Below are 11,671 nucleotides of genomic sequence, written 5' to 3'. Positions count from 1 at the left end.
GTGTTGGGGAGGTCACCTCCTAACAAATGTCCTTACAGAAAATCTAACTGCTCGTTTTAAATCAATACTTTTACTTTTAATACTTAGGTACAAAAATATCAAATACTTTAAGACTTTTACTCAAGTACTATTCCTAAAGGAGACTTAAACTTTTACCAAAGTAATTTTTTGGTAAGATACTTGTACTTTTACTTGAGTATCACTTTGTGGTACTTCATACAACGCTGGTTTTTTTAAAAYCACGATCTGCTGTGTGACGCTCTGTTTGCCGTAGCGGGAGCGGACGCTCGCAGGGATGAGCAGCGACTCCCGCTCCTCCGTTTTTTTGTTCGGAGGAGCGACTCGAACCTCACAGATTAAACTTTGTTTACGCGCTGGAAATGGCGAATCCCGCCGCGCATCCAAATCAATCACAGGGTCCTGTTCTGCACAGGAAATGGCTCAGGTATGTCTTAATCATGCTAATGGGAGTTTCAAAGATCCTCCTCTTTGTTTTAAGCCGGGAAGCCGTGCTCAGGTTTACCGGTGAGAGTAGTAACGGCCCTCGGCTGCCTGCGGGAAGCTGATTGCTTCATCAATGAGGGGGGGATTAGTTTGAGGATGTAAAACAGAACGGCTGAGTGTTTTCCTCTTCTTTGCATCAGCTCTGTCTAACAGGCAGGATGGATTAAGGCCACGGCTCCGATACAACAGGGCCGCTCTTAAATGAATGTTTTTTCATTAATGAATCATAACGTTGACCTTAATTCTTTAATATTTTTGCACTAGAATCTACTCCGGTTTCCACAGATGGAGATAATGAAAGAGCGAGGCCTTCTTACAGCCTCCGTTGCCCCTGGAAGTTCAGTCTCTTATTAAAGCAGTTTTTTCTCTTTCAGTTTCAAGCTTTAATTAAATTTCAAGCAAAAGTTCTAAAAGTCTTCCGGCTGAACTTCCTCTCTTATAGAATGTAACCGTGTGTAATTATTGCGTTGGTTTGGCTTTTAAAAAAAAACAAAAAACATGCAGTTGTTTCACCTCACAGCACTATATCTTTGTGGAAGACTCCCAGGAAAGCTGCTGGAGTTACTGACGACTTCCTGTCGACGCGTGATGTAATCGACAACTCTGAGTTGAATCAGCTGGCTCCTGGTATTCAGCCCTAATCCAACCATCATTTTCACTTCTTTCCCAACAGTTTCCCAATCTGTTCTTCCTGCCTTCRTGAGAGCGGAGCTGGAAATGAACTGGTTTCTCACCGGTTTGAGCTTCAGGGATGGAAACAAAAGAGAAGAGTTTGTTTTGTCCCAGTTCAGGGGCTGCAGCCCATGGAGGCCACACCTTCCACRGTCTGGCTGCAAAAAACGGCTGTGAAATGTTACAGAAGAGTTACGTTTTATATCATGTGCCTTCAGTATTAAAACGCTTCTTTTCTCTAGAAGAATAACTTTGCAAATAAAAGCATTACGGTTGTTATGACTGAGCAATGATAGGAAACAATAACTGAGCTTTACCTGGTGTCTCCTGCATAAAAACASTGTTTTAACATCTCATAAACTCTAGCTGCGTTTCCATTGCAAATGTGCGCAAAACTTTGTCGATATTCTGTTAATGTCGAAAAAACATAGTTTCGCAACTGCAGTGTTTCCATTAAGTAAGAAATGCTATTAAAGTCACACGTGAATACGTTTGATCTCGCGATAAGTCATAAACATGGCTGCGATGGATGTAAACACATAGCATGTTGCTACCACGACACTAGCACTCATCATCGGAGGAGACGTCGGCGTCTTTTATCGAGGCTTTCCAGAGACAAGTCCCTACTTGGGAGCGGCTACRTATGCTGTGTTTTTGGGAAATTGTAGTCGGTGAGTTTACTACTTTCTTTAACTACTTCTGTGATATTACTACTACTTCTACTTCCTGTTCTCGTCTTCGTTGTCATCTTTTTTGCCAGTAGTAGTAGTAGTAGTAGTACATTTGTATTTAAGATGCTGGTACATCTTTGAAGCTATCGCGGGCCAAATGAAATACTGTGGTGGGCCACATTTGGCTCGCGGGCCTTAAGTTTGGCACATGATATAAAAAAATAAAAAACATTAATATTTGGGGAATAGCTCCAGGATCAGTACTTTCAGTTGCATTTTATTTAACAACAGCATACATTTAATCAGCTAATTTGCTAAACAAACATGTAAAAACAAATTATTTGGTCCGTGCTGACTTTCCAAACTATGCCGACTTGGTAAAAAAAAGTCTTGATTTTCCTGTTCAGTTTCTGACGGTGCAATGAATCCTGGGATATCCTTGGCCAGGAAAAACACTCAAACGCAGCCTTTCTTTTTGAGGTTTTCTGGCTACAAATGAGGACTTAGACAGACGTAGCCCCTGAGTGAGACGTAGCCGTCGTGTAAAACCAGTTCCCACCATTAAACCTTCCACCTTTCCTGTTTCTCTTCCCTCCACACAGGTCCAGAGGGGCTCGGCTTCAGTATAACGTCACGGGACGTTCCCATCGGAGGCTCGGCACCCATCTACGTGAAGAACATTCTTCCTCGAGGAGCTGCCATCCAAGATGGCCGCCTCAAGGCCGGAGACAGGCTGTTGGAGGTGAGACAAGTTTTCAAGATTTAWATCCAGAAAGCTGAGTTATGAGATTGTTTGATCCGAGCCACGTTTTTATGTTTATTTCCACTGAACAGATCTTTGTATGTTTCAACTCTTATCTGTCAAACACACACACCATCTGTTTTAAAGTCAAGTGGAACTGATTAATCCTCGATCGGTTTGAAATGGAAATCRTTGCGTCCTGTTCTGAAATCAAAAGCGTGTTTTCAAATTCTTGTGCTGCAGCAACAGAACAGTTTTTTAAACGTTGTGTCTCTGGCACATTTCAAAACATTTGCATAAAGGATTAATTTGCTCGGCTCAGAATTTGTGGTTTAAAACTTTTAGCTTTTACTTTGAAGTCAAAAGTTCATCGGCTTCTCCAATTAGAAAACAATCCGTGTGCAGCTTTGGTTAAAGAAAGACTAAAATGAGTCGAGTTAAACAGTTTTATGAGGACTGTCGTGGAAGTCTTTATTTTACCTAGACAGAAACACGAGATCCAAGAATAAAAAAGTACTCCGTGAAATGCTCAACAGGATTTATTGCAATTCAAGACACACATCATGTCACACAGGGCAGTGGTACGAAATGCTTTGTAAAATGGGAAAATGGTGAAAAGTTGCTGTAAAGGACTGCACTSTCACATAAAAAACATCCAGAAAGAATAATTTTTTACTGCAAGAGCGAGAAATGTTAGGAGAGACCATGTCCTCCGAGTTCTGCTTTTCGTTTAAAGAAAAGCATTGTTTTGATTCAAACAAAGTAAAACTGACTAAACTAAAGATTAAACACAAACTACACCCTAAATATAAAATCCAACCATGCTAAATATCATAAACCTAATTACTCAGTCCTGCTTTCACCGTCTCTCCCTCCGCCAAACTCCATTCAATTTTCGCATCTTTTTATTTTCTTTTTAATGCCGATTTTTTTAACCTTTGACAAGTACCTTTGGGTCTCGTTCAGAAAGGACGACCAGGGGGTTTGTATTTTTTGGACTCGAGAGAAAAATGAGATTAACAGTAAACTGAGCTGTTTTTTCCGCGAAATAACCGTGTTTCTGTCTGAGGCTGCAACGCACTTCAAACAGAACAATCATTTTCAGGAGAAAAAGTGGTGTAAACGATTTATTGTAACTCCAGTTTTACTTGTCCCATAAACACAATTTAAAAACCGCTGTATAATTTGAAATCTCTGCTTTTGACACAAATTGAAACAGAATTTCAGTGTTTGTGGTTTTTTTATTTTTATTTTTTTTTTGTTAGATTGATTAAAACAGGTCATGTGAATCGATCGAACGCTGGAAGCATCCGTTTGTCTCCTCATTTCCACAAGAGGTTCATAAATATCTGAATAATAGGGGTGCAACAATACATGTACCCATATCAAACCRTTCAATACAGCGCTTTAGGTTCAATACACACTTGAATGGAATAAAACAGTTTTTTTTATTTATTTTATCAGCTTGTCTTCTGAAGATGCTCTGTGTTGAAGGATCAGTGGATCTGTGTTCGACTACTCCACCTAGGCTGCATTGTTGAGTGCAGATCCTGTGAGAAACTTGCTGTTTCAGCAACTATACTTAAAGAAAACTATACTTTTGAAGTTAAACAAATGTTCATAATTAATTTCAATAAATTACAAGTCAAAAAGGGCATGGAAATTTGTCTTTTTTATATAAAAAAAAACATCGAACTGTGAGACTAAAGTATCGAACCGTATCGTGAATTTTCTGTATCGTTGCAGCCCTACTGAATAAAATATGTTTGATATACACAGAAAATACTCTGTAAAATCACTGTTTATCTGCATTCTTTTGCCCCACAACAAAATGGAGGTTGAAAAATCACAACATTTAATCTGTTTATTATTTTGTTACTTTTCCATCTCAGTTGAATTCAGCTTCACTGAACAGCTGATTGGTTTAAAACTACAAATTGAAAAAGCTCCATCTTTTTTCTTTTTTGAGTTTCAGATAAGCAGGCTTGTTTCACAGTGACGTTGTTGTTTAGAAGAGGCMGATTCTGTATATATAACCGGGAAACATCAGTTATTTTCTCCTCTTTGACGTCTCTAAAGCAGCTGGTGTTGTGTGCAGGTGAACGGCGTGGACCTGAACGGGCGGACCCAGGAGGAGGTGGTGGCTTTGCTCAGGAACACGCCCATGGGCGGGGCCGTCGGGTTGCTGGTTCTGCGTCAGGAGGAGGCCTTCCTTCTCCGAGAAGTGGTACGTTTAACGTCCACGTCCCACCCTCCCTCCCCCTGCATGGATGGAGAGTTTATYGTCTGCTCACGTTTCTCTGCCCTGTCTGTTAGCGCTCGCCCTGAGCTCTTTGTTCTCATTTTTGAGTTAAAACAACCAGCTCCCGGAGCATGCAGATGGATTGACTCACTCCTCACACGTCTCTGTTATCAAGCTCCTCTGAGGAAACTCCGAGCTCAATTTATTCTTTTTATTTCCTTCAACCCCCTGTCTTCTGTGTTTTTATCTTTTTATCTTTCACCCTCCCCTCCCACTTTTCCTCTCCTTCTTAAGAAAACCTTCTGTGTGTGTCTTCACTTCCACCTCCCTCTCTGGGTTTTACCTCTGAGCTGACTCACAGATTGACGGCTGTTTGGATGAACAGAGAGACTCGGGGCAGGTTTGTAGGCAAAGAGTGAAAAACACGCCTGGCTTGAATATCAATCAGGCGTTACATTACACTAATAGACACATAAAACTTTCTGAGCAGTTATATACCATATATATTCAAGAATAAYACGTAAAATTTAATCCATAAAATCATCCATAAAGTTGGGGGGTAGTATTATACTCGGATAAATATTTTTACTTATGTATTTTAACTGAAATATCGGCTAAATGCCTGAGTACAGAAATGAGACCACGTTGTAAAAAGCAGTTAAAGCGAGCTTACCTCTGACACTCCTCCATGCTTCAGAGCGAGATAACAACAGATCCAGGCAGGCGACATGATGTGAAAAAAAAGGGGGAAAAGCAGTCCTGCACCTTAGTAATGATAACGAACTAATGACATTAGCGTGTGACCGGGCCGCTCCTCGAACAAATACAAACACATGTTCGTCTGTAATGGCTGCCATCTACCGGTGTTCTGAAAAAAATTGTATCCCTGAAAAAGGTTTCCCCACCAGAGGGGGCGCTAGTGAGTAGGAAGTAATCTGCTTTTCCCCCACAAGATGGTCCAAATCTCATGTGAAGTCTCTGACTTTTGTGTTGGCGCCTCCTGGTGGACTATGTGTAAAATGCCAGAATTCATATGATGCTGCTACAGCTGATATATATTTGTTGTCAAAATACCTTTTAGTACATATGTTGTTAAAATAAAATGAACAGTCCAGTGATCATTATGAAATTGGAGGTAGTTTGAGGATTCAATTTTTTATGCTTTTTAAGCTCAAAAAAGGGGGTGGGGGTCGTATTATACATGAGATCGTATTATACATGAATAAATACGGTAAGTTTGTGTATTTTATTATCTAGGAAGAAACTAATCACAAGGATGCAGGTTAAGATGAGCTGGAGCAGAACACTCAAACCCAACAGGCTCTTTAATGCGAAGCGAAGAATAATCGAAATCACCACCTTTCCTCCTCAGCAGCATTGATTATTCACTATCTCCTCAGCTTTTAGCTCACCAGCTTTAACACTGACTTTCTTCTACTGTCATAAAACGAGGCTTCTGCCAGTACGACCAGAAGACTGGAGTTGTTAACGGCACAAACAGCCATTCAAGTGGTGTCAATCAAACGGTTGATTGGAGACAATGAAGTCAGAAAAGGAAGCAGATGAGGCGACTGGCCGGCTGTCGCCAGGGGTGAAGTTCAAGATGGACGGCCGCGGTGGTCGATACTCATCTCCAGATTAGTGCAGGGCTTTAAGTTTGACTGGTTTGCAGTCTTGGATTTATGTGATCCCTGTTTATCAGCTCCACACGGTGAATGTGACCGGGGAGAGACGAGGGCCGGTGCTCAAAATGAACGTCTGGGGCGTCTTTTTAGGTTTTCTCCTGGGTTTTAACTAAACTGAACAGCATTGATTTAAAGACTTAGCACTTGTCTTGGCAGATACTGTCAAGAGAAAACTTTACAGTTCACCAGAGAGCAATTAAAGCAGACTGATCAGGTATGGCTTGTTTGGAAAAGTTGCCGAGTGAAAGTGTCTTTTCTCTTGGGGTGTTTTCWCCTCAGAACTGTTTAGTCTGCTTTAATCAAACTCCAGTTCGATTGCCTAGAAAGTCTGGTTTGTTTGAGAAGCTGTGAATTTATAAGTGTGCTCTGGTCTGCATACAAACCAAGGGCTTGGCTTGGTTAAACTCTGGTGTGACGCTCCAAAAGCAGGAAGTGGACTACAGCACCTAAAGTTACTCCTGTTACTCCTACTCCTCTCCAAGGGACTTCGCGGCAATAAATTTTAAATAAATAAATATTAGTAAAGAAAGAAACACAGAACAGTTTAAATTCACACTCTTATTTTGAAAAGAACAGAGTTTCTGTTCTGTGTCCTGTAGCCTACCCAGAATGCATTGCTTCAGTTTTACAACAAACGGTTTAAAATTATTAATATACAGTATCTGCATGTTTTCTTACTGAAGCCCTGCCAAAAACATAAGAAAATGACAAAGAAGCAGCAGAACTAGCAATCAACAATAATTTTTTGTTTTACAACCATGATTTAAAAGTCTGTTTCTACGAATCACCTCCCCATTCTGCACTGATATGTGCTAATCTGTCAAAGAAAATACTCTTACCACTAGATGGTAGTAAAGCGCTGACTTTTCTCTTACCTGGATGTTTTCTCGTAAATGGAGATTATGTTGCGCTTTAATATTAGCTCCGCTAAGTATTATTGAGCATATGTTCTTTTGAACTTGCGGACCTAAAGAAATTGACTRGCACTTTAGAAATTGTGCAACCAAAATTTAAATTAGCATTGCCCACCRCTGTTCAGGACAYTCAAGGAAACTGCACAACATGAAACATACGTCAGTGAAAAATAGTGCAAAATTTACATAGATAAAAGAAAAAAAATCCTACATTAAATTAAAAAGTACACCAAATAAAGGAAAGTGTGATGTCTAGGATGACACCCAGAGTTGACTTGAGGYGCATATGAGGAGGAGATGTTCAGATTTTGAAATACAGTTTTCAGTACCAACAAGGATGAGTTTTGTTTTATCGTCAGGAGAATTTTTTTTATAAAAAACAGTGATTAAGCTCAACAGGTCTGTGTGGTTGGAGGGTGGGAGTGTAGAGCTGGGTGTCATTAGTGTAACGTTGGAAATGGACACCAAATTTATGGAAGATGTAAACTTAGAGGAAGAAGGGAAATATTAAAGCGGAGGTGCCCGAGGACAGAACCTTGGGGCACGCCAGTGGAGACGGGGGATAACTGAGAACAGAAAGACTGAAGCGAGACAAACTGAGTCCAATCAGACAGATATGATTTGAACGAATCGAGGGGAGTACCAGAAAGAATGAGATATAGTGTGGACGGCAGCAGTCAGATCAAAGAGGAGTTGAGTTCAGTGTCTTCAGAGGTTTTCTTGTGGTTTCCTTCAGTGGTTCTTGGTACAGGTACTGATGTTTTGAACAGGTAATTCTTGGTGTCGAGGTTAGTATTTCAGCATAACTGTCAGGCTCTGTGGTGGAGGAGTTATGCTGTAGACCAAACAGTTCTAGAGGACTTTCTTTTTACCAGCRCTGTAAGTTTAAATCACACATGTCACTTCCTCAGGTAAATAAATTACACTTAATGCAGAATAATGAAAACATAAAGACAGSAGCTGCTGTATTTCTGCTCCAGTTGCCCCCAAATCCTTGCAGACATGAAACAGGACCTATTAATATTTAGATGCAAATGAAGGAACCTATTCAATGTGAAACTGGTTGAATTTTCTAAAATATTTCTTTTCTCATGCAAATGCTTATTATGCTCTATTGTTAATGGGCTAATTATGTGTAATTTACATTATTTACCCAGATTATAGTACTCTGTTGTTGCGCTTTGACTTTATGTTGAATTTGGGCAACTTTTCAGAGAAATACTTACTAAAACCCAGTATTTTCTTTCATCTTAAAAAAACTGGACAAAACTAAATGTGATAACCGTTGATTCCAACCAATTTCAATCCAAATTCAGCGAGTGTATCATTGCACAACATGATTATATAACAGAGTGAGACGCATAGCCAAGATGAAAATTAGTCAAACAAAAACAATCCTTTCTTTTTTTTAAATTAATTTTTTTAACAGCTGACAAAGTTTTTGGAGAAGCAGGAGAAACTTGGTCCAACAAAACAAATTGAGTGTGTGGGCGGACTTTGGAGCTGCCAGGAATGCCTCAAAGCATTTTTACTTTCAGAATTTAGATAAAATTTTGATATTTAAATGTATTTAAAAATGATTTTTTGTTGTTTGTTTGGGAGACAGAACCTTGCACCTTTTGTTCTGGTTCTGCTCTTTTTAACTTCCTTGTGCTCATTTTAGCCTCTTGTTTTGTTGTTGCTAATTTTACATTTTTTCTGCTATTTCAGCTTGAATTCAGCTTTAATTAATCCAGCTTCTTTGTGCTTGTCTTCTGCTAATTTTTTTCATCTTTTTTGTACTTTTTTCTGCCASTTTCAGCTGTTTATGCTTCTTAAAGTTGCTTTCTGTTATATTCAGCTATTTGTTGTAATTTTAGCTAATGTTCAGCTGTTATTAGCTATAGTTACTTTTTTGAGCTAAATTCACATTTTGGTTGCTATTTCAGTTTCTTTCTGCTTAGTTTAGTAATGTGTGCTCCTTATACTTCCTTATGCTAATTTAAGAATTTTCAGCTACATTTTAGCTGTTTTACTGCACTTACAGGATGTTTTAGCTACTTTACAAGAAATTTTCAATTTTTTTGTACTTTCATACATTTTTTTCTCCTAATTAGACATTTMTACCCCTTTCATCATCTGGGTACTATTTTTACTTGTCTGCTACCTTTAGTTTGTTTTTATGCTAATTTTAGCTTTTTCCTGCTTTTTCAGCTGTGTTTTTGCTCTTTTTAGCAATTTTTCTGCTAACTTAAACTTTTTTGTGCATCTTTCAGCTTTCAAATTGAACTTGCTTTAACTGTTTTGCTATGAAACATTTTCAGTTACATTTTAGCTAAAGTTTTCAGCAATAAGCATTCACACAAGCATTTTCTCAGGAAATATAATTACTCTAGTTTCACTTGTTTTACGTACTTTTTGTATCAAATGTAGTATTTGTTCCCTACAGATAAACAGCCATATTTGAAGTGTGGTTGATGTTTGAATTTATGTTTCTGAAATTATTGCAGAAATAAACAAACAAGACATTCAGATTATGGKTCTTCACTCTTTTTAAAGATCCAGAGTTAATATTTCAGGACTAAATGTTCACCAGAGTCACTCTGTGTCTGCTCAGAGGAGTTTCCATGTCYTGCATGTTTCCCCAGCTGCAGCATCACGTCTGATATTTGTATGTTTTCTGTCAGTAAATACATTTTGTTTGACTGTTTTGGTTCTTCTGTCCCCCCTCCCTTCATCTTTTAGAGCACTGAGTCCCAGAAGCAAAGCCCCAGAGACTCGGTAAGACTCCACCTCAACACAAACCAGTAATCAAACCCACCAAAATAAATAAATAAATAAAATCCCATCRTGCCTTTGCAGAAAGGTTCTGTTATTAATTTCCGGAAACAGTGAATGTTATCACCCAGTTGGGATAAAAAACAACAGCTCCAGCCTGCGTTCGTAGCTCAAAGTGCAAATCACTGCTCATGCATAAAGGGTTAGTCAGTAAAACTAATTTTAATCCTTTTCCTGAAGTTGCTTAAACAAATTAGGATTTAATGGTTGATCAGCTCTGCTGCAGGWTCGTTTCCTCCGTTGCTCCCTTCAGTCAACGCTCTGGATGTTGGCTTTTCTTCCCGGCCTGGGATAAGGTTGTCGGTCTGACCTTCTTGCTACAGACTTCCTCTTGTGTGCTCTGAATAACAAACAGTTTCACTTTATTAATAAGGATGCAGACGGAGGTGGCTGCGGCACATTCCTCACTTGAATTTACCGACCGACATGTTGGCAAAATACGTTTTCCTGTCCCRAATTTCCTTTCTGACGTCGAGGCAGCTGCCAGATTCTCCTCCTGTCCTATTGGAAATATTTAAAAAGTATTTATATTTCCATAAATCTCCATAACCTTTAACAACCGCAGACTTCTCGTCCTCACATCTGGCTTTACCTTCATGTTACATCTGGCTGAGTGCAGTAATGTGTTTGCCTCTGCACGCCGCGTTAGAGGCGTAATTGGCCAGTAAATTTGATTGGCAGTTGTATCAGCCAGCTGTGCGGACGGCGCTCGTCACGACACAACATTATGACGGGGACATTAATGATTATTGYGAGCGCTGCCGCCACCTTTCACACGTGTTCGTACGAGGCGACGTACATCAGCTTCATCAGTGAAAAATAAATACAAACCTGCTGCTTTAACAACTTTAAATGTGTTTTTATTAGGTTTAATACTAAAACAGCATGAATGTGTTTCAGAACAACACAATTTAAAGTTGTGTAGGTTCAGATGATGGAAGCAATGTTTTTTTGGCAGATAATTGTCAGAGAAAACCTCTGCAGATGGTTTAAAATGCAACCAGACGTCCGGTGTTTAACCAGAGAACACACATCGCTTCACTTTTTGTGGAGACAAAACCTGCAAATTTATTTTACTACGATGAGGTCATTGTGAAGCTATTTAAAGTCAGAGTTGTGCACCTCAGGRCAGTTTGTTTACAGTTCCAAGATGGTGGATCAAGCTACCAAATCATATCAGAGCAGGAGTTTGTCTCTAATATTTTCTAAATTCTTCAGAGAAATGTTCGAACAGCTCTAACCTGCACCTCTGTAGCTCCTATATACACAGTGGTGGGCAGCACTAATCTACATATTTGTTGCAATAGCCCTAAAGCACTAACTCAAATATTTAGCTCCCCTAATTCTAAAGCAGTGGTTCCCAAACTTTTTATCTTCTGACCCACAAAATACCCATGGCAAAAACTTGTGACGCCAAATATTAC

The 11,671-nt window shown here is 39.3% G+C and overlaps 1 protein-coding gene across 1 annotated transcript in view; it reads left to right on the top strand.

The window, feature by feature from the left end:
- The window catches only part of LOC106534000 (partitioning defective 3 homolog), a gene marked incomplete at its 3' end in the record, with an annotated part of 82,156 nt that overhangs the window by 38,641 nt on the left and 31,844 nt on the right, over window positions 1-11,671 (top strand). The window contains 3 exon segments of the mRNA XM_014030496.1: window positions 2,450-2,589; window positions 4,688-4,816; window positions 10,155-10,190. Coding sequence (XP_013885950.1) covers window positions 2,450-2,589; window positions 4,688-4,816; window positions 10,155-10,190 — 305 coding nt within the window.

This window comes from Austrofundulus limnaeus, unplaced genomic scaffold, assembly GCF_001266775.1.
Source record: "Austrofundulus limnaeus strain Quisiro unplaced genomic scaffold, Austrofundulus_limnaeus-1.0 Scaffold1071, whole genome shotgun sequence".
In the NCBI taxonomy this organism is placed as follows: domain Eukaryota; kingdom Metazoa; phylum Chordata; class Actinopteri; order Cyprinodontiformes; family Rivulidae; genus Austrofundulus; species Austrofundulus limnaeus.
The sequence above is the reverse complement of the archived record's forward strand: the minus strand, read 5'-3'. Positions and strand labels throughout refer to the sequence as shown.